This window comes from Pleurodeles waltl, chromosome 8, assembly GCF_031143425.1.
Source record: "Pleurodeles waltl isolate 20211129_DDA chromosome 8, aPleWal1.hap1.20221129, whole genome shotgun sequence".
In the NCBI taxonomy this organism is placed as follows: Eukaryota; Metazoa; Chordata; class Amphibia; order Caudata; family Salamandridae; genus Pleurodeles; species Pleurodeles waltl.
This window is the reverse complement of record NC_090447.1, coordinates 1,160,632,429-1,160,655,933: the sequence shown is the minus strand read 5'-3', so window position 1 is coordinate 1,160,655,933 and position 23,505 is coordinate 1,160,632,429. Positions and strand designations below refer to the sequence as shown.

The 23,505-nt window shown below is 46.6% G+C and overlaps 1 protein-coding gene across 1 annotated transcript in view; it reads left to right on the top strand.

Annotated features, from left to right (window-relative positions):
* LRRC63 (leucine rich repeat containing 63) overlaps positions 1 to 23,505 on the top strand; it is a 358,867-nt gene that overhangs the window by 32,191 nt on the left and 303,171 nt on the right. Inside the window, exon 2 of the mRNA XM_069205393.1 lies at positions 17,462 to 17,590. Within this exon, the coding sequence (XP_069061494.1) occupies positions 17,467 to 17,590 (124 nt within the window). The 5' untranslated portion in view covers positions 17,462 to 17,466. The remainder of the gene's footprint in view (positions 1 to 17,461; positions 17,591 to 23,505) is intronic.

Here is a 23,505-nt window from a genome sequence, read left to right as displayed (position 1 = left end):
CCCCACCCCACCCAAAGCGCCTTGAGAACCTCACGGGTGAGTAGCGCGCTCTGTACATTTTTTTGATTGATTGATTGATAGGGTTGGTAGTCCATTGGAAGGAGTGATAATACAGTTATGAGATTATGGAGTGGTAGTGCAGTCATGGTGCTACTTCAACGATGTGAGAGATGGTAGGGCAGTGGTGAAGTTATAGAATGTTGTACGGTGTGGAATCATACTGTAGTGTTGAGGTTAGGCGTACACAGTGGTGGTAATGGTAGTGGTGGGGTGGTAGTTCCGTAGCGCTGGGTAGCAAGCAGTTATGCGCAGAGCATTGCAGACTCGGTTCCATAATGCTGTTCTAGGACGCCACTGCAGTGTGGATGATGATAGTGTACTGGTAGTGTGGAGATTGATAGCTATGTGATGTGCTGGAGTGCTCACTAACTAGGCCTTTGATAACACTCAGCAGCGAGCCCATGCATTGACTACTTTGACAATCACTATTGTAAAATGTAAATATGCACAAAATGCCTTGGGCTCGTCTAAAATGATGCTGAAAGGGGGTGAACCGAAGTCCCTCTCTCTGGGTTTACATGAGCTCTGGCTGACAGGTAAACTGCGTTTCCTCAGCGCTAATAAAGTCCAAGTTAAGCCATCAATATAGGGTTGCATTAAACATCGACAGAGGTAAAGAAGGGAGTATTAAAGGGAAGGCAGCAACCAAAGACAAAATGTAGGAAAGGCTGATAAAAACAGAAAACTGTCAAATCATTATCAAATGTTTAAAATTGTGTCAAAAAGAGCAGGTAGAAGTAAATAATTTTAAGGTAGGGAAACTTTAAAAATATCGTTACCAGTATAGCGGTCACATTATTTGCAGGCAATTATTTAATACAGGCCATATTTTTCTAATAAACATTAGAAAGCTCCTGACCTTTTTCAAAAATTTCACCCATCTTCACGAAATGTGCGTTTGGAAAGATAAGTGGAGTATTTTGAAGCATTGGAGATAAATGGCATTTTCAAAATCGTGCAACATAAAAAAAAAGTAACCAGTGTAGTTTTAATTGGAGTACAAACGTGTTTGTGAAGTGTGTTTAACTCAGTAAGGTACAGTCAGTAGTTATCACATTTCTGGCCCAGCTGTAGTGGCACAGTTGGACATTGACCCCGTCCCCTCCCCCTACAGGTAATGCTCTTAGTTTGAAGAAAAAAACTAAGAAAATATTGGGGTTGACTCCAGATAGCCTAGTAAACATTTCAACATAACATTCCTTAGTTGTAAAAAGTATTAATATCTACCCGAGGTTAACAACTACACAGAATAAAATCAGTGCACAGATTACCTATGGGTAATCTTTTTTAGTCCGAGCCCTAGTCTTCCTCGCCCCAGTCCTCTTGCTACCTTTTTCTCAGAACACCATGTACTTCGAATTTGTATTTTTGACCTTCTTCTTAATTATATATATTTGGTAACCTGATTTAGGAAGCCTAACTCCTCACAAAGTAAGGACGGTGACAAAGACTATGGACAAGGAGATAATAATATGTCCGCTATGGCCGTTATTATTAGCTCAGCAGTTTTTAGTGAACGGACACTGGAGGGCTGCAGTGCCTGCTCCAGCCGATATACCTGCACCAAAATCTGAAGATGACAGTTTTTTTCTCCAGAATTGGGACTAGCCACACGGCCCTCCTGATAACAGGGAAAAGCCACAAACATTTTTAGCCTTCTCTGTGCAGGTGGAAAGTGTCAGGAAAAAGCCCAGTGAGGGTTGGTGATGTGGAATGAGGATGTGGAGGATTATGGCAAGTTTACATCTGTCTGGATGGCACATTGTTTGCTTTTCTTGTACCGTTGGTGCTTTTACCATTAAAAGTGCTGATAACACGGATTGGGGCCATGCCTGAGCCCCAAAGGATGAGGGCTCTAGGCACTGAAATTCAGGAAAACCATATTAGGAAAATTCACACAGAAAAATACACGTGGTACAATATTCAAGTACAAACCTTGATTGTTTTTAAATTTAAAATCATTACAGAAGGTAAAATTAGTTGAAACCATCAGAATGCAAATAAATGAGAACTAGCATAAGTGACTGAGCCTGTTTCTGGTTATGTAGCTTAGAGCACATACAGCCTAGTACAAAGCAATATATTGAGTTAGCAAGAAAAAAAGACATGACGTCTGCATAGTTTAAAGACAAGCACAAGTCCTGAAAAATCTCCAGGGGAAGCCAAAATAGTCCATCACACATCTCGAATACAGTGTGGGATACATCTTTCCAAATAGAGAAATCGTACTGTCAGCATGGTGCGAATACAAGTTACTTCATAACATCCAATGGTAAACCATAATACACATCACATGAAAAATAAGAACACCATCCTGCATGAATCATAAATAGTGACTTTTACCTTAAAAAACAATGAACAAATACAGTGGCACTTTTGAAATTATATATGCAACATCCGTTACCCGGAGGAAGACGTCTTGCCAGAATACAGACGAGCACGCTCCTTCCTGCATCACAGACAAGGAAAAGAGTACAATATATGGACAGCAGTGCATGGTCATGAAAGCGTTTAAATTAAGAATAATTTTACAAAACTCCGAAAGACATATTTTAGCTCGAGCTGCACAGACAGAGAAACCACAAACCATTTTCTAAATGTGAAGTGTATGACAAATGAGAGTGAATTTGAGGCCTAGTTACATCAATTTTAAAGGCTGTCTTATGTCAAATAAAGTACATTTACGTTGTTTACGACTCATTCATCTTAATTTAACACACATATTTATTAAGTCGAAATTCACTTCTACAGTACTACTGCAGGTGTTGGATGCGGACCGGGCTGAGCTGCTACCCGCAGCCCCTGCAGCCTGGAAACGGTTATGGTGTCTCAGGGTCCAGAATAATTGGATCCAAAGTTTACAGACGCTATAATTCCAGAAATAGAGACCCTTGGAACTGTGGTTGTTGGAATTTCCCTAAGAGCAATCGCTCCGGTTGAAATTCTACTTCTCGAAATGAGGGCCTTAGCATCAATCTCTTCGTCATGCAATAAACCACTTATTATATGTGATTCCAGTGCCTAGGTAAATTAAGTCAATTGCATGCTTCAAAACTAGAATGCAATTTTTCATGGTATTCAAAAGCGGTATGAGTGTCTATTATAGTCGTGTATCAATAAATATGGCTGCAGGTCTTATTGAGAGGGTATTATTTAGAAGAAACGAATGTGCATGCTGCCGCCCCTAGCCCCTCAGTCTCCCCCGCCACCCTGGTCTCAGTCAACAGATACCCCATTTTACTACTTGTTCTCGTCCCATTGTATTCTCTTGTGTACAAGACTCTAAATCATTCCCTGTTCTCCTACAGAGCACTGCATTAGATACTTTCTCACTTATAGGAGCCAGTCTAGGCTGTATGGCATTTCCTGTAAATGGAGTTTATTTCTTATCATTAGCACTCAGAGTAAAAAGTACACACTGGTTGAGCTAATCGAAAGGGTTGGCTTCCAGGCAATAGCTACCTATTCTTACTCACTCTTTGAGCATTCTTACATGGCCTTTCCCCGAGTTGATGCGGTATCACTGTTCGTGTGCATCCTCCCCAGCCAGCCTTTTTCTGCCTTTCTTCAGCTTTTTTCAGCAAATGGAGTTCCTTGTCAGGGTACACTGAGTTTATGATGGTCACTGCAAGTGAGAGCAGAATCTGTACATGCAGTTGGTTGTTGTATGAGGATTAGGTGGCACCAAGTAGATTTTTTGGGATTAAAAGTAGAGAGTGTGTGAGGTGGTAGTGTTAGATTTGTCAGCCTCAGGGAGGTCTTAGCCCAAATGTTTTGCCTTACTTCTTCCTATTATTCTGAGCTTGTTTTTGTTGGCCTTATGACGGTGTGCCCTCTACCCCTGCTAACCAGTGCTAAAGTGTGTGTGCTCACTCCTTAAAATGGTAACCTTGGCTTATCCCCAATTGGCATATTTAATTTACTTATAAGTACCTAGTAAGGTGGTACTACATGTACCCAAGGCATGTAAATTAAATGCTGTTAGTGGGCCTGCAGAACTGTTTGTGCCACCCGCTTAAGTAGCCTTGCAAACCTGTCTCAGGCTTGCCTTGCATCCACTGTGTGCAGTTTTAAACTGTCATTTCGAGCTGGCACAATCAACCTTTTCCTAGACCTAAACCATTCTTTTGAATTCATATGTCACCCTAGGGTAGGCCCTAAAGAGCACATATGGCAGTGTGCAGTGTATTTAAATATTAGGGCACATGTGCTTTTAAGTCTTACATGTGCTCATAGAGAACAACTCTTACATTCATTTTCCCTATTGCAAGGCCTATCTTTCCGATAGGATAGTATTGGGGTTGCCTTATTACATTTTATAAGGACAGGTTCCAAATGGGAACAGGTCAACAATTCATGTTTGGTGTCTTTGGAATTGTAGTGAAAAATCCTCTTTTATGGTAAGGTCGTATTTTGAATTACAGTTTTTGAAAATGCCTCTTTTAGAAAGTTGGCATTTTTCTGCCTTAGCAATTTAGTACCTGCAGCCGTTCTCTGGATCACATGAATATGTGTAGTTGGTAGTTGGTCTTTGTGTATTCCCCCAGGCAGCCACACAAAATAGAGAGAGGTTAAGGATATCTGGATGGGTCATCAGGTGCAGGGTGGGGGCTGCATACCACTATAGTTAGTGTGGAGCCAGCACAGAGGAGGCAGGAAACCTGAGCACTTCAAAGGGAATTCTCTAGAAACGTCCCCACTTCAAAGAAGGCACCAGGTCTAAATATTGATCCCCGGACACCAACTCTTCAGTACACTTCTGGACCTGTGGAAGACTGCCAGGAAGAAGGACCGCTGTACCGCTGAGAGGACTCCCACTCTGCTGGACTGCTTCCCTGAAGTACTGCTGCCCTCTTGCCTAGGTGAGAAGGACTGAACCTGCAACCTGTACACAGGAAGACCAGAATGACTCCCAAGGTTAGTCTATTGTAACCAGCACCTGGACTCTGCAACTGTGAGAACTACCATGCAAAATGATGCTACCCCAATACTGCACCCTTGGGAGTGGGCCTGAAGGTGCTTTGCCAGCCCATGGGTGGTCCGAACAGAACCAATGCTGCGTGAATTTTCCAGATGCAAGAACTTTGCATCACCTTTGCAGCCTGGATCCTCATTGCAACCGCTGCTGTGCAACTCATCCACGACGCAGGCCCTTGCATCGCAAGCCCCTCATCGATGCCATTGTCGCAGCTGACTCAGGACTTCACATTGCAAGCCCCCAACTTCTTCTAAACCACCTGGTGCACGATGCATCCTCAACGCAGGACCCGCATCACAAGCCCCCTCTTCGATGGCGTCCTTGACATCGACACAGGACTTTGCATTGCAGCCTGGCAGATCCCCAAAGCCAATGCTGTGGAACACATCCCGACCAGACCGCAAACGCATTGGCTACGTGACATATTCCCGAAGCGGGACCTCAGAACACTTAGCAAGCAAGATGTAAGGTACTCTTGTTCAGCAGACTGTAGCCAGCATGCGCTCCATTGCGATTGGCTTGAACTTGTGACTGTGTTCAGGTCTAGCACAACTAGATATCCACTGTAGGCACTTTGTGCTTTTTGGCATTATATTCACTGAAATCTTCAAAACTGCATACATCCGGTTCTGCTGATTCGATTTTTGTTATTTTGCCCTTGATTTATTTACTAATGTTACTAAATATTCACTTGTGTTGTTTTTTGACTTTATTATTGTTGGAAGTGCTTCATAAATACTTTACACATTGCCCCTAAGGGAAACCTGACTGCTCTGTGCCAAGCTATGGGGCCAGGGATGGCTCCTCCATTAGGGCAGAGGAGCGTTGCCATCCTGCCAGCAGCGGCAGCTGCAAAACCTTTAAAAGAAAATGATAATAAACTTTGTTTATTATCCTTTTCTTTTAAAAAGGCGGGGCCATGGGGGTGCCCAGCACTCCCCCTCACTGCGTATGTATGTTTGACCAGCTATCTCAGGCTGGCCAAACATACATGCGCAGTTTGCTCTCTCCAGCCCAGCTACACAGTTGCTGGGCTGGAGAGAGCCTGCACAGGGAGCACCCTGGCTGGGCGCTCCCAGCCAATCCAGTTGCTACCCCTGTCGGAAAACCGATCGCTTGGGCAGAAGCCGCTGCAGGCGCTGGGATAGATGGAGACTGGAAGCGAAGCCACACCCCTGCCAAGACGATTCGGTTTTTATCTAGCATCTATGAAAGCGACAATAACTCCAGTGGTGGCCATCTTGTGTAGGTTTAATGTCTTTACCACAGGATTAGAGGTTGGAAGGACACCACATCGGTGCCCATAATAACAAAGCACTTTATTTTGTAGAAATATAAAACACAACATTGTTATACATCACTTGTGAAATTATATAGTCTTCAAAATATTTTAACGTTATACATCTAAAACACGCTTCCCTTGTGCGTGCATTTTTTGGGAAATTCCATGGAACGAGTCTTGGTGCGATCTCACCAACAGAAAGGAGCCTTACACAAAACCTTGAGGAGACAAGAGTGGATCCGTAGAACTACACACCGCAGAGTACTAGAGGGAGAGGAAGTGAGCTCAATGCAAACTCACCATGGCAGCCTTCAGCTAGCTTTCACATGCTTGGTGCAGCATGACGGGCGATTGACCAGGGGCAGTGCATGTGTTGTGATGGCCGATCAGGAGGAATGGTGGACATGTTTGGATGGACAACAAAAAAGAGCAGTAAGTGAAATCCGCTGGGCATGAACTAAGCACTCATAGGTAGGAGAATCAGAACTAATGCACCAATACAAACCCTGCATTACTCAATGGGACAGCAAAGAACAAATGGCAATAGTGGGTGTGGTTAAAACCCCATAGAAGCGATTACAGTATGTCTTGCAGACAGCGCTTGTGCATCGCCTAGGTCTGATCCAAAAAGGGCACTTGATTCTCTACTTGCATTCAGTTCCTGACACTGTCTTTTTAACTCCTTAGCCAGGCATGGCAAGTGCAGTTGCCGGAGTACTGCGTTGCATGCCAGTGGTACCAGTTTTTATCCTGATTACCCCCAATTGATGTTTAATCCCACATTACATAAAATTACAGCAAGGGGCAAAACATTTAAACTAGTTTGTGTAAAGGTCTCACACGGTTAACACACCCCACCGTAGGATACCATTTTGTCACAGTGTTTTAATGTTGCACTAATAATGTATCATAATGCTCCAGACATACTTAATATGTACATTCTTTTGCTTTGGTTCCCCTATTGTTGTTTCCTGGAATCTAGGTCCCACTTCAATGATCATCGTGTGTCTGTGTAATACACTAAACTTACCTATGCAGTTGACGTCACTCCAAATATCCTGCTATTCACAAAACCCAGTTTGCAAATTATGCAATGTAGTAGCTTGCCGTCTGCTGGCATAGTTGTCCTTCATTTGATAGCAATATTTCTCAGTCAGACATTTACTACCAATGTGTAAATATTGGAGTCTATGAGGTGATGGATCCCAAAGGGGGAATACCTCTGTGTGACAATGTGAAAATGAAGGGCACCATGAGAGGACCATTCACATCCACTGACATGCCTCAAAAGTGTATGTCTGGCTTTAATAAGTGAAGCTCACAAAAGGGAAATTCATGATGCATCAGAATTACTCATATAAAGTCTTGAAGTGAATCATTTTAAACTAATATGATGACAGTAATAACTAGGGATGGACAGTCTGCCTGTCTAAAAACTGACAGAAGTGTTGCACCCTAACACATGCAGACACTGCATAACATTTAGTTAGCTTACACAATTGCTTCACTTAAAACACATCTAACAAAACATGGAAGCAAAAATGGAAAATTTAGCAGGGGTAATTTGACCTCCGAAGCACCATACGCCCGCAAATCAGCCCCCAGCTGCCCTGTCAAAAATGTTAAATATATTTTGTATTTAAAGTGTCATGTTTTAGATTTTGGTCAACTGGAAATGTGCTTCAAAAGTTCAGATTTGAGGTGTACGTTTGAAAGAGATATTTTCTCTACCTACATACAGAAAACTGTAGCATGTGTAGCAGGACATAGGGGTGCAAAAGGTCTCAGGCAATATTTAAAAGAGATGAAAACGTTTTCAGTATTTGAATTGCCAAATGTGATCTTTTACTATGCCAGCTCTATACATGCATAAACAAATCCATACCTGTAAGTTCTAAAGACGTGATTTTCTCACTTACATATAAGAAGATAACCTGCTTAAAAGTCCATGTCTGTACATAGGCTGCATAAACTGGGTTTTAAAGTGCAGCATTTTGGCACAATGCTATTGTTCTGATGTTTGTTAGTAAAATGGTTCAAACTTCAAATCTGCAGCACATAGGCATAGTGAATAACTATAACATTAAATCTATGAATCCATTGAAGTTTTGTTATCTACAATCCTTGCATGTGTTTTATAAGTGTCAATTGCTTGCCTGTACTTCAGGACGATTATTTTAAAAGGTCTAATCAAATTTATTTGACAGACCCTCCTCTCTGGCGTGCACGTAATTCTGCCAGTTCATACCTTATCTCACATAATCCAGAGGCCTGCTTGTGGCTTCAAAAGACTGAAGATTTGGGCTGCAGGCAGGCCTTCCCCACACTCCGGCCCTTTCTCCTTGTTAAAAGGGATTATAACTATTGATCCCTTTATGTACAAGAAATCTCACAGCCACAAAGAAAACTTTCTTATCCTTGAGTGGGGCAGGGAGGAGCCAAAATGGTGGCCGGGATGGACGCCTGAACTAGTGCTCCGTCCAGGGCACGCCAGAAAACATCCTGTAGGGCGCCCCCCAGAACCCCATGCACAGATCGGGAAGGGCGGACCGCCCGGGGCGCATCGGAGCGTCCTGTGGGGGCTTCGCGCTGGCCGGACTGTGGCCACGCCGCCGGAACCTGCCCGCAGGCTCTGGAGCTGCGGGGCGCGGGCCCTTATCCGGCCGGGGCTGCTGGGAGGGGGTGCCGTGCCGGCAGACCCGGGCGCGCCTCTTCTCGGCGGCGCCCGCGCCTGCCTGAACTTTTGTGTTTTTTCTTTTTTGAACAACCGGGCGCACCGGGGGCTGGGGGCGTGGGCCTCCGCCCTCGATCATCGGCCGGCGCCCGCCGCGAGGGCACTAGGACCTGGGAGCTGCGATTGGCGCTCCCGCGGCGTGAGAGGTGCCTGCGGGAGACGACGCCAAGAGCCCGGGCAGGGCCAGTGGCGCTGGGTCGCCCCGAGCGGGGGCAGAAGAGGAACGACCACTCCATCGGATGGGCGGGCTCGCCCGAGAGCAGGCGGTTCGTGCCATGGATTTCGGCCCGAGGGGGGCCCAGGAAAAGGGCTGCAGCAACCACCGAGAGACGTTGAGGTGAGGGGGAGACCTGCTGGGGGAGACACGGCTCAAGTGGGGGGGAGCCACCATTAACTCCCCCCCCCTTCTCCACGCTCCTACTCCTCCTAAATTGGCGCTGCATGCCACCTGAACTCGGGAGGTGCCCCACTCCCGGTGATCTATGCAAGGGCACCACTGCCCCTGCCCCGAAAGGCCGATTCGCTCCAGAGGAGGGCCCACACTGGGGACGGGGGACACTTGCCTGGGCCCCATGGCACATCCGCGAAAAAGTGTGAACAGACTTCCTCTCGCTCCCACGGATCTCTGTCAGGGATTGCACAAGGGAATGCGGAGCCCACCCAGGGGCCAAACACCTGCTCCCCTCCGGTAACTCGCCCTACTCCGCTCATCGAAGCCATCGCACCCTCCCCTCCCCCCAGGGGGCGCTGCTGCTGCCTGGCCTTATCGCTGCTTCTGGGGAAACTTGTATCCTAATACAACATGCACGGGACTTATCCTCACAAGGGGTGCAACACTCTGCTTCGCGGCGACCCAGCGGCGAGAACAACGGGCGCACTGTCGTCCCCCGCGCCGTCCCGCGAGTACATAGATGCACGAGCTGGGCACTCAAAAGCTAAGAATAAGCTCCTCCTTAGCTCTACTAACTAACGTCATACCTGGAGTGTAAAAGGGCACGTCATACTGAGAACAGCAATCAAAAGGTTGGTCCACTGAATAGACTGCGCTAAGCCGTACGCAACAACATCCCACAAGGTAATTCCTAATCAGCCATAATGGCTGGCAGGGCCAAATCATCCAAGAACCTGTCCCTACAGTCATTGGAAAACACCCTCATGTCGCATTCTGCACAGTTTGAGAAAGTGTTAGAGGCGATTATGGACACTAAATCCTCATTGGAAAACAGGATAGATGCAGTCTCACAAGACTTGAATCTCTTACGAGTGGACCACCGCAGCCTAGCGGAAAGAGTGAAAACGGCCGAAGAAGGGCTATCCGATCTAACCCCCACGGCTCAAGACAATCAAAAACAGATCCAGCGCATAGATGCAGAGCTGAAAGTGCTCTGGAGGAGATCGGAAGAGATGGAGAGCAGGGCTTGTCGCAACAACGTGCGCTTTCTAGGGTTTCCGGAAACTATGCGGCAACCAGACTCGGAAATCTCTCTGGAACAATGGCTCATCAAAGAGGTGTTAAAAGGAGCCCCATCCAAGTTCTTCTCCGTGGAGCGGGCGTACAGAGTCCCGGGCAGACCCCCGGCCCCAGGCCAATCACCTAGACCTCTGATCGCCAGATTTCTTAACTACAGGGATTGAGACGCAATACTACAACAGTTCCGCAACAAAGGCCCATATAAATACGAGGACTCGACCATCAATGCCTACCCAGACTTCACACAGGAGGTGCAGAATCAATGGAACTCCTATGTCAAAATGAAACAACGCCTGCGTGAACACAACATAAAGTACGCCTTGCTATTCCCTGCGAAACTAAGGGTGGTATCGGAGGACCGCACCCACATATTCACCACTCCTGAGGACGCTTGGACCTGGCTGCATGCCAAGGGCCTCGCCCGCCCACGGGAAGACGCAGAAGGAGACGAGGAATGGCAAACCACTGCCTCAAGAAAGCGGACCAGGAGGCGCGCCAGGGGCCAACCTAACGACCAACAAGTAGCAGAAGAAAGAGCAAGAGTACTGAAAGAGATTCCCCTGCTCATGCAGAGCAACTTTGCGTCGGTTAGGAAGCCCCCTGAGATGGGCACGGACTCTGACACGGCTAGCTCCGTATCCACAATAACAGGCGAGCTAGGTGGGCCGAGGATCACCCCAAGATCCGCAGACGAACTTTAATCGCACTCAACTGCTCCTACGGACTGGTGGCACTAACATTGGCTGATTTATGGAGCCACTGGGGACTTCGGGGCGACGGCGGGGACCGAGGCAAAGGCACCACCAGCAATGAGTATCTTTGGTACAAATGTATAACTAGTTGTTGCGGGGTGTCTCGGGGAGCGGTACGGGGGGGGCGGGGACGGAGCGCGGAGCACACTCACTACCTGGGGGCGCCCAACGGTATTAGCAGACTCAGTCTGCGGAAAGATGTGAGCTCATTGGCACTACATATTCGGCTTTCGCGAGGGGGGTGCTGATCTGGATTGCAGCCGGGGTCCCATTCCTCCTATCGGCTCACAAGATAGACCAAGGAGGTAGATACGTGGTAGTGGAAGGCTGGCTGGATGGCAGACAGTTAGCTGTAGTCAGAATATACGCTCCAAATAGCGGGATTGCAGGATTCCTGGGCTCTCTCACGCCGACACTACTGACAAATCCAATGGCTCCGGCCCTCTGGGGCGGAGACTTCAGTAGCACTCCAATTGCGACACTAGACAGATCCCACGCCCAAGCGAGCTCGATGGTAAATAGGAAAACCCCAGGCCCACTGCAGGAACGGGCAGGCACTATGAGACTACACGACTTATGGCGCATAGGGCATCCGCAGCAGAGGGCATACTCATTCTACTCAGTCCCACACAAAACCCACACTAGAATAGATATAATATGGGGCATCCAGGACATAGGAGCACTGGTCGGTGAGGCAGAATACCTAGCGAAGACACTGTTGGATCATGCACCACTGAGAGTAACACTGAACTGGGGCAGGACACGACAGGCGATCCTCACATGGCGACTGCAAGTGGAAGCTTTACAAGACCAAGCATTCACCGAAACACTGAAATCCACACTAAGTCAGTACTGGGAAGCAAATGCCATGACCGCAACATCACGAGCTATAGAGTGGGATGCACACAGGTAGTGATCCGCGGACCATGCATATCCTCCACGTGGGGAGTAAGACGCACTTTACAGACGGAAATTGGCAAATTAGAAAAGGAGCTTAGAGCGTCAGAGGCAGCAGTAGCGCGAGTAGAAATTCCCCACACAGTCCTAAAAAAAGGCGCTCAAAATATAACGATGTTGACAGCAAACTCCGCTGTCACGATTATAACTACCATCTAATGCGTCTGCAAACAGAAGGGGCAGATCGAGCAGAATGCTGGCATGGTTGCTACGCGAGGATAGACAGCAGTCCCCAATCGGGGCCATTCGAACCGACGCACATGGCATGGCTACCACACAAGCTGAGATAAACTGAACGTTTAGAGAATACTACTCAAACTTATATACTAAACGCACCTCATGCACCCCCCGCAACTCGAGTCCTTTCTTGCGGGATCTCTCCTACCACAGCTCGCACAAACTGACAGGGAAACAATAGAAGCCCCCCTGACAATGGGAGAAATAGAATTAGCCCTAGCGCAGATGCCCAGGAATAAAGGGCCTGGCACAGACGGCCTCCCATTGGAGTGCTACACTGCCTACTCGTCTTGCCTAAAACCCCACCTGCTGAAGGTGTTCGAAGAAGCGTGGGCTAATGAATACCTGCCCACATCACAGAGAGAAGCCATGATAGTGGTGCTCCCCAAACAGGGCCGCGATCCCACAGACGTTAAATCCTATAGAACACTATCGCTCCTAAACTTAGACTGCAAAATACTAGGTAAAACTTTGGCGAATAGACTAGCCCCTATCATGCATACCATAATACATGACGACCAAAACGGCTTTATACCAAGGCACAACACCTTCTTAAATATTCGTAGATTATTGAGCATAATGGGAGACACCCCCCCAGATGCATACGAAGAAATGGTGCTCTCAATGGACATTGAAAAGGCGTTCGACACGCTGGAGTGGGACTTTCTGCTGTCCACAATGAGCCGCATGGGAATAGGCCCCAATTACATACGCTGGGTCCGGACACTGTACTCTAGCCCACAAGCCAGGGTGAAGACGGGCGGGGTGATCTCCAACAGATTTTCGATTACTAGGGGCACGAGACAGGGCTGCCCACTATCCCCGCTATTGTTTGCAATAGCAATGGAACCGTTAGCGGCAAGAGTACACTCCATGGAACGCAGCTGGGGAATAGTCAGGGACGGGGTCCACCACACAATCTCGCTTTATGCAGATGATGCATTAATATATATCCGGAAAGGCTACAAGGTTGTCCCCTCAGTAATATCTCTACTTGCTGAGTTCGGAGCCCTGTCGGGCCTGGTGGTGAACTGGGAAAAGTCATGTGCGTTCCCGCTAGTAAAGTGGCCACCCGAAAGGCAAGGGGCCCCCCTGTTGGGGCGCCTGAAATGGTGCTTTGAAACGTTTAAGTACCTCGGGATAAACATATACCATAACACAGAAGATCTCAGAGACGGGAACCTGGGTAAAGCGTTGGCCTCCATAAAATGTTTGTTGCAGTTTTGGAACAAGCTACCGCTCTCCCCGCCAGGGAAGATAGCGATCACGAACATGCTGATTCTGCCCAGGCTGCTATGCTACTTCGCGGCCCTACTGATCATTATCCCCAAAAGCTTCTTCGGTAATTTGAATACAGCGCTGCTGCAACTCATCTGGGGCGGGGGCAGAGCCCAGGTGGCTCTAACCACGCTGCAGCGACCGGTGGACGTGGGTGGCCTGGGGGCCCCTAACTTTGAACGCTACTACACAGCCTCACAGCTGCAGTGGGTTCAGAACTGGATCCACAGACCTGCGCTGGCGGAATCCATGCGGCTGAAGACCTGGTTAAAAGAAACCCCCCTGTTAAAGTGGCTGGCATCCAAACATTCCAAGGCAAACACTGCTAACCCATTGCTGGCAGTGGCGCACGCCTGCTGGGTTAAATATGTGCAAAGTGGGGGTTTCAAGCTCCCCTACTCCCCATACATCCCATTGGATCACCTCCCGGAGTGGACCGGGGCGAGTACGCAAGCGTCGACAGTGTGGACAGAGGCGGGTGTGCAGACAGTGGGCGACTGCTTTGAAGATGGCAAGCTAATGTCGTTTGAGGCCCTACAGGCTCTCACCAAGATAAGTCTCGGCCAATTCCTCACATACCACGCCATATGCCACGCAATTAAAAAAACGTGGGGGGCAGGTACCACAGAACCAGAATCCTCCCCTGTAATCCATCATATTCTACAATATGATGCCCAAATAAAAGTAATATCAAGTCTATACAAAATCCTTCATAAACCCCCCGAGCCACATGCGGAGAGAGCCAGGGAGAGATGGAACTCTGTTCTCCCTGGCCCGATCACACAAGCCGAGTGGCCGAACGCTCTGCACCATGCCCAAAGAGTGTCAAGGAACCCCAGATTCAGATACACCCAGTTCAACTACACACATCAAACATACTTGTCCCCTGTTAGGATAAAGTGAATGTTCCCTGACTCTGAACCGACATGCCCTAGATGTAAAGCGCTGTTAGCACACTTCTATCACATGGTCTGGGAGTGCCCCAACATACAAAAAGCATGGATGGAGGTGGTCCAGGAGATCTCCGAACTAACGGGGCTGGTACTGGCAGCAGAACCCAAATCCTGCCTACTGGGGCTGAGGTCAAGATCTAAAAAACAAAGACACTTGCACAAATTCGTAGACCTAGCCTGCTTGATGTACAAAAGATTGATAGCTATGCATTGGAAGGCGCCCATAGCACCCGATCGGAAATCTTGGTGCACCCTAACATTACGCTGGGCCCGCACGGAATACCAGGTACTAAAGAAGCTGGTGCGGGAGGAACAACAGCACACAGGGTGTGTCTCTTGGGAAACATTGGTAACTAAACTCAAGGCCAAAAATGATGATAAGCCCCCATGAACCGGGGAATGCACAGATTGAAAAAGCAGCACAAATTCCCCCGCGCACCCCCCACAAAAGCACAATTCAACGCACGGCACACCAACACCGAATGGGTTCGTTCACCCCTTCCCTATCACGCTAACAGTCCGCTAGCTCACCGGCACAAGAATATCTATAACACACAGGGCAAACATTCAAGCTCCGTTATTATCAGTATTTGCAGGGCCCCCCCCAAGCCACCACCAGGCGACAAGCGGTACAGATCCAGCAGCAAAGGGCACACACTGGTCACACACGCGCGACCCCCCCCCCCCATCAGCTATTTGTCATACGCTAAAGTTTTCAGCTAATGCAGCAAGTAATGTCACTGAAGGTTAAATAGTGTTCCGAGACGTGTTTAATGTGTGGGGCTTGGGGATGTCACATGTTTTCTTATTAAGCAGATAAATGGGATCCTGTGGATAACAATTGTACAGCTTGTAACGTGTATCTGAAATCTAAAACCAATAAAATATTTTTTTTAAAATAAAAATAAAAAAATCCTTGAGTGGGGCAGATGGAATGCAGAGCAGTGGGTTTCTTCGAACCTTTGAAGGCAGGAGGGCGCGAGAAATTGGCAGATTTTGGGTAACTCGATGATAAGTAAGGGTGGGCTGTGAGCTCTGCTCCGCTGGCGACAGAGTTTTTGGCACTCCGGGCTCTGCTTGGAGGGTGGAGTTCGACCAAAAACTCCGCTAGCCCTGTCAGCTGAGGGGAGCTCACTGTGTGCGCGCTGCAGCCCAGTTATGGGCCACACAGCGCAACAGCTTACAGTCTGTGCTTGCGCTGCATGGCCCATAACTGGGCTGCAGTGTGCACTCTTGGCCTGATGTCGGCGGCATGGAGCTGCTGCTGGCGCCAGATCTGGATCCGGGCCTCCCTTCGTCAGCAGCCCAGGAGCAAGGGGCAGGGGGAGGCAGAGAGCTAGGCTATTGGGAACAAGGACCTACTGGGAGGACCCAAGTATGTCCTCATTTTTTTTTCTTCTGGGCACACTGGTGCACAAGAGGCCTGAAATGGCAGCTTTCGGGACCGACGGCCCTGACATTAATGCAGGTGCAGGCCGGTGCATAAGAGGCCTGAAACTGCAGCTTTCGCTGCCTATGGCCCTGCCCTAAATGCGCATGGTCTTGGAAGCGCTAAGCAGGGTCGGGCCTGGCTAGGAAGAAATATACTACAATTCAGGTTGACTGGTTTACAATAAACTTTAGTATAACGTTTGCATTAAAGCACCTTCATGAAACAGGAGCTTAGTCACGCTGTTATAAATATTAGCTGCAGAAACAGTGATAACTTCAGTATGATTTGCTTAAACTTTGTACTATGCAAAGAATGAGTTTCCCTTTTAAAGCCTGCTGTATAGACACTCTCAGACAGCAGGGTGCTTCAAATAGAAAAAGAGAAATCTTTCCCAGAGCCTGCCAGCTTTACATTTATTCTTTGGGTATAGGCAGTCTCTCTAATGGCTAAGAAAGATAGCATCTTGCTGATCACCAAATACAAAGGCATCACAGTTCTGTCGTAGGAAACCTTTTTGCCTGTTGGAACCTCTCTTCTGGAGCTGGAAAGTGTAGAATGTTGAAGACTCAAGGAAGCTGTGATTGGCTTGAAAAAGGCCTGTAACGTGACATTTCTTCAGTCAGCCAGTGTGAAACATCTCTATTTATGGGCAGTAAAAAAGGCCATATGTACTTAGTTGGAACTGCTGCAGAAGAAACCACAATGTTTTCCGAGGGGCAATATTTGTAACATTTTCCAAGGTTGACTTGCTGCTAGTGCTAAGCTATATATGGTAAGCCTTAGATTTGTTACAGAAGTCGCCTATTAGGAAGTACTTTTTTGACTACGTTGGGGGTTCTACTACCTCTTCAATCAACAACGTGACCTCTAGCTGCCACAGCTTAACAATTCAGTTTGCTACAACTGGTAATAAGCACGAAGATATCTCTGATTTAACATTTTTGTATGAGTTAGAACATATGAAACTAGATACACCTTCTAGGCTATGATTCCCTTGACGCTATTATACATGTAAATGATATATCTAGATTTTCAATTTCATGCATTCTACAGAAGTGTTGTGCCCATAATGGCAAAACATGCTAAACTAACTGGCCCTTCTACATTAGCAGAGTACCTTCCCATTGTTAAATATAGAACGATTTGCTATATTGTTGAAATGATGGCCTTTTCATGGCCATTCCTCAAAATGGCACTGATATATGCATTAGACAATTGTTCTGAAATATAAATATTGTTATGCTTAGCGCTGAAAGGATATGATTAATTGATGTTGTGACAAATGCATAACATAAATGGTAATACTTTTTCAATCATTGTTTTCTAGGAGGCATGGAAATTCAATTTTCAGCCAGGCATGATATACTTAAGCCATCAATATTACTACGCAGACCTCTTCCTCCGAAATTTCTTGCCCCACTCAATCCACCACTAACAAAGACAGCCAAAAATGAAGGTGAGCCATACTTGTAAAACCAGACATCTTTTATTGCTTACTTATTATCTGCTTATCTCACAAGTAATATTTCGGTCAATTACAGTTGGAGTAACATGAAAAAATTATTACGGACGTCAGAGAGCTTATGACTAGGTAGCATTACAACAGTACTTAGTTTAGGGCAGTAGGGAGCGTTGGCGAAGACTGCTCTGTATGCTTTCTGGAAACTTACAATTACATTTGGCTGCAGGTAAGTCATATACAGCTTGGACAATTTGCCAGACCAGACTAGTCACCAAATAACGCTGGACAAAATAAGGACTTGACTGGGGAGAAGTACAGCATTCTCTGTGGACTTGTGTACTGACATCCCCACTGACCTTAGACAAAAAGAGAAAACATCATTCCACAGAGATTGACTGAAACACTGACTCAATATTATGGTAACAAAATTATTGACAACAATATCGTTTACCACAGTATTGTTCTCCTATACTCATAATGGTAAGTGGCAAAATTTCGTAAAACAAATGTTCTTGACACTTATATCGTCAAATAATATGCCATAATATAGATTTTTCTTTATTATAAATAGTTTAAAGTAGTATATTTTAAATATTTTAATATATACATTTAATATTATCTAAATTAAATAAATTCCACTAACATTTAATATTATATATAAATATGTACTTATATAAACATGCAAATTCACATATATATATATATATATATATATATATATATATATATATATATGTGATTATGTTTATTACTAAGTGGCGGTTGTCACTAGGTAGTTATAGTTAGGTCAGCTGTTCCATAAGAAAAGCATATTTTGTGTTGCTAATGACTTTGGCGCCGTTCGCCAAATCTTCACAAAGCTTTCCAAAAAGGAGCAACTTTTTGACTAGTTGTGCATGAAAGTTTTGTGGTGATCAGTAAAGCAAGGGACGCAAAAATAGGGATGGTCCCAAAACGCAAAATCCCCATGCATTTTCCATAGCTTTAGACATTTGAGCAGCAAAAACTGCTGAACATAATTACACTAAACTTGGCAAGAAGCTAGATCTTGGTCAGCACATTATGCTCTTTGGGATTTGGTGCAAATCCGTTTAGTAGGTTTTGAGAAATTAAGGGGCATTCTTACAAGCCCCTAGCACCTCCTTGCGTCACATTACCGTCATTTCTTTACGCTAATGTGGCGTTAAGAAGGCATTTTTGCCACGGCGTACTTACAAAGTGGTGCAATGCTTCATTGCGCCACTTTGCACCCCCTTACGCCACAATTCCTTCATCAGGCATAATGTATGCAAGGGGGCATCCCGGCATTGGAAGGCCCACGGAAATGGTGCAGTGAAATCTACAAGATTTCACTGCACCATTTTTGGTGCCATTTTTAACGCCTACTCAGAGCAGGCTTTAAAATGACCACCCATAGTAACCTCCCTGCACTTTGCCGCACTACAGCCAACATTTTTTAAACTAGTGCAGCAAAGAGCAACAATAGCATCAAAAATTCTGATGTTATTGGACTAACGACCGCCATTGTGTGCTGCATTGTAAATATGGTGCACCCATGGTGTGGTTAGGTGGGGCAGGGGCGACAAAAGAAAACTGGCGCATCAGTGCAAAAAATGCTGCAACCCAGTGTTACTCCCACAGGATAAGGGGGAAAAAAAACCGAAATGGTAGCCGGGACACATTTATTATGTTTATTCCTGGGGTGACCACACCTGGGGCTGAAATTTGTTTATATGGTAAGTGGGGGGCCACACAGCTCCCGTCCCTGAGCCTCTGGAGGCCCCAGGGAACCCACCCCCAGGGCTACAATTGATTTAAATGCGGAAGGGGCTGCACAGCCCCCATCCCTGAGACCCCAGAGACCCAACCCTGGGCCGAAATTTTGCATTTTTGCAAAATAGGGAGGGGGGCTGCGTGGCCCCCCCTTTCTTAAGCCTAAAAAGGACTCGGGGAGCCCACCCCCAGGGCCAAAATCACTTAAATTGGGGGAGAGGGTACAGCCTCCCTCCCTGAGCCATTAAAGGCCCCGGGGACCCCACACATGGGACTGATTACTTTGTGGGAGGGAGGCATGAGCCATAATTGGCCATGGGGATCCCATCCCTCCAGGGCCGGCTCACATGCTATGTTCTGGGGAGACCATCCCTGGGACATAGCAGTTTCCCTGCCTGTACCAGTGCAGACAGGGAAACCCGCATTTGCTCTCACTTGGTGGGAACATTTTCAACCCTCCCACCAAGCGGGAGCAAACAGAAAGATTAAGACCTTGGCGGAGGGGATTACTCTGTCCCAAATGTGATGGATATCCCGTCTGCCATATTAAAAGTTACATTATACCCTATGGAACTTGTAACGCGGCCGATGGGATACCCGTCACATTTGGGATGGAGTAAACCCCTCTGCCAAGGTCGTAATCAGCCCCAAAGTCTTTGATCAGCGAATGATAGCTTTGAAAATGCTACCGCCCGCTGGGAGCAGACTTCAGATTTATTTCCCTGCCTGCACTGATGCGGGCAGCGAAACAGATCAAAATATTGCTACTAATCCTGCTCCCTGCGGGTGGAAGGAATGCCGGCTCCCCCTGCATGCGTGGAGCCAGCTGGGGATGTGGAGGCTTCCCCCTGCAGCTGTCAACAAGTATAAGGCGGGTACCCTGGGAGGAGGGAACAGGGGCACCCACCTTTAAAAAAAAAAAAAAAAGTGCAGGCCCTGTGGGATGGGGTCCCCAAGGCTGATAGCTGCTCGAGGAGGGGGCGTGCAGCCCCCTTCCCTTTGTCGTAGTTGGACTCTTGCTCTTAAACGAGACTGTTGGTTTAGGGGAGACAGCACTTTAGTTTGTAGGTGACTTAGCCACTCCTCCAACATGTCACAACTGTCAGTCCAAACCTCCCGGCTCACAAGCAGTACCTCACCCAAACTTAGAAAGCAAAAGTGATTTCTGGCAGCCTTACATATGGACTCTAGATAAGACCCCTCAGGGAAGTCGTAGTGGAACTGAAGTTACCCTTTTCTCATGTTCGCAACAAGTCTCAGTCACACACAGGCAATGACGGAGATGCAGGAGAGGTTTATTGAAAAGACTGCAATCTACAACAAAATGCATGAGCTGCAATGATTAGGATAGTAAACAATAAAAGAAGCAGAATTGTGAAGATGAGGGTTGTGAATATAAACCCTCCACCATCTTACAATAAACATGAGATATAACACAAGATATAAAATTCCTCGCAAAGAGAACCTAATCTCTAACCTAATGAGAGCTTGGTAATCTGCCAGTACCATGCCCATGAGAGGGGCCCCCCAACCCTTGTTGGGAATTGTTTATATTATTGCCGACACAAGGATGCCTCCTTATAAGTTGTTTGGGTCATACCTCCATCAGGGTTCCTACATGATCCGTATAAATACATCTCACACAGACAAGGTCATTAGAGGGATTCCTTCCAGATGCCATATATATTGCATGTCACCTTGCTGCAAAACCTAGCCTTTGTGTCACCATGGAGTCTGACCTAGAAACGTAATGGCTCTGGGGGGGGTGGGGTTCCTAGGGTCTAACAAGGCTCGGGGACGAGGGCGGGCAGTAGGGCGGCCCCCTCCCCTTTAATTTCAGTAATGGCCCTCGGTGATGGGGTCCCCAGGGCCCAACAAGGCTCAAAGAGGGAGGCCACACAGCCCTCCTTCCCCTTAATTGTAGTAATGGCCCTGATATGAGGTCCCCAGGGCCTTACAAGGCTTAGAGAGGGGTCCACGCGACCCTCCTCCCGGTTCATAAAAGAAAAAGGCCTTGGGGATGGTCTCCTGGGCCTCATAAAACTCAGGGAGGAGGGCCAATTGGCCTCCTCAGGGAGGAGGGCCAATTAGCCTCCCTCCTCTTTAAAAGACATAAGGCCATGGGGCCCCCAGGGCCAAATGGGGTTAATTAAGCTTGTGGGTGGGGGCCATGTGACCCCCACTCCTTCAACAAATGTAAGGCTCTAGGGCCTAATGGAGTTCATTAGGCTCAGGAAAGGGGGGCCAGGTGCCCCCTCCCCTTTGAAAAACATAAGGCCCTGTGACCAACCCCCGACGCACATGGTCTAAGGCGCTTCGTTGCAGGGGGTTTGGCTTTACGTATGGTAATAAAATAATACTTTACTTTCAAATAACTCTACAAATTCACTGGAAAAAACAAATGTTAAAGTAAAGTTCTAATTAGGTGTGATGAAAAAATTATGTTTTTGTTTGAAAAAAGCCCCAAGATTCACTGACAAAAATCAAAGGTTAAAGTAAAATTATGGTTAGGTAAATTTGTCAGTGACAACATGGCAATTTTTTAACAAAAAAACACACAGAAATTAACCCGTTATAGTCAGCAGATCTAACTGTAACTTGCATCCCCGTCATGTACTGCTTATGACCTGACATATTGTGCCACTCATGACATGTTCCATGATGGTGTGAGAAAAATAAATTCACCTTTCACTTTACGGGAGGGTGTCAGTATTTTTTTCTTTTGAAATAAAGAAAGGTGTGGATATATATATATATATATATATATATATATGCAAAAAACAAAGGAGAACTCTGGGAAGTTCCTAAATTTAGGTGGAGAGCAGCTCTAGTAAGGAGCACCCTGCAACACCAGCTACACTCTAGATTTGCTCACCTCAAATGTCTGCTTTTCTAGCAAAGTTTTTAAGCATAGGATCAACACAGGGCTATCCACGCCCAGCTAGATAACGACAAAGTCTTTTGCCATTTGTACAGCAAAATCTTTAAGCATAGGATTGACACAGTGTTATCCTCGCTGAGCTGTAAAATGACAAAAGCCATTTACCACTCCAGGCACAGTATTACAGCTTTGGACTGGTCAAATACCGTCCAAGCCAACCTGGAATAAGTAAAGCAACCCCTGACACGTGTTTCGCTCTCATTAGAGCTCTTCAGAGGGGTTTAGCTTTGTCCGGACACAAGGGAGCACCCAGTATAAGTAAAAAAAAGGCCCTTTCAGGGTTAGAGTGATGCATAAATTGTGCAAAAAACAAAGGAGAACTCTGGGAAGTTCCCAAATTTAGGTGGAGAGCAGCTCTAGTAAGGAGCACCCTGCAACACCAGCGTAAAATGACAAAAGCCATTTACCACTCCAGGCACTGTATTACAGCTATATATGTATAAATATATATATATATGTATGTTGGACCTGGCTTTTTGACAGGGTCATCCCCAAACTTTTTGCCTCCTTCCTCCTATTTTTTCTGACCTGTTGTTGTTGGCTTTTGAACTCTGGGCACTTTACCACTGCTAACCAGTGCTAAAGTGCATATGCTCTCTGTGTAAATTGTACTATTGATTAGTTTGTCCATGATTAGCTATTTAATTTACTTGTAAGTCACTAGTAGAGTGCACTATATGTTCCTAGGGCCTGTAGATTAAATGCTACTAGTGGGCCTGCAGCACTGGTTGTGCCACCCACTTCAGTATCCCCTTAACCTTGTCTCAGGCCTGCCATTGCAAGGCCTGTGTGTGCAGTTTCACTGCCACTTCGACTTGGCATTTAAAAGTACTTGCCAAGCCTAGAACTCCCCTTTTTCTACATATAAGTCACCCCTAATGTGTGCCCTAGGTAACCCCTAGAGCAGGGTGCTGTGTAGGTAAAAGGCAGGACATGTACCTGTGTAGTTTATATGTCCTGGTAGTGTAAAACTCCTAAATTCGTTTTTACACTACTGTGAGGCCTGCTCCCTTCATAGGCTAACATTGGGGCTGCCCTCATACCTTGTTTAAGTGGCAGCTGCTGATCTGAAAGGAGCAGGAAGGTCATATTTAGTATGGCCAGAATGGTAATACAAAATCCTGCTGACTGGTGAAGTCGGATTTAATATTACTATTCTAGAAATGCCACTTTTAGAAAGTGAGCATTTCTTTGC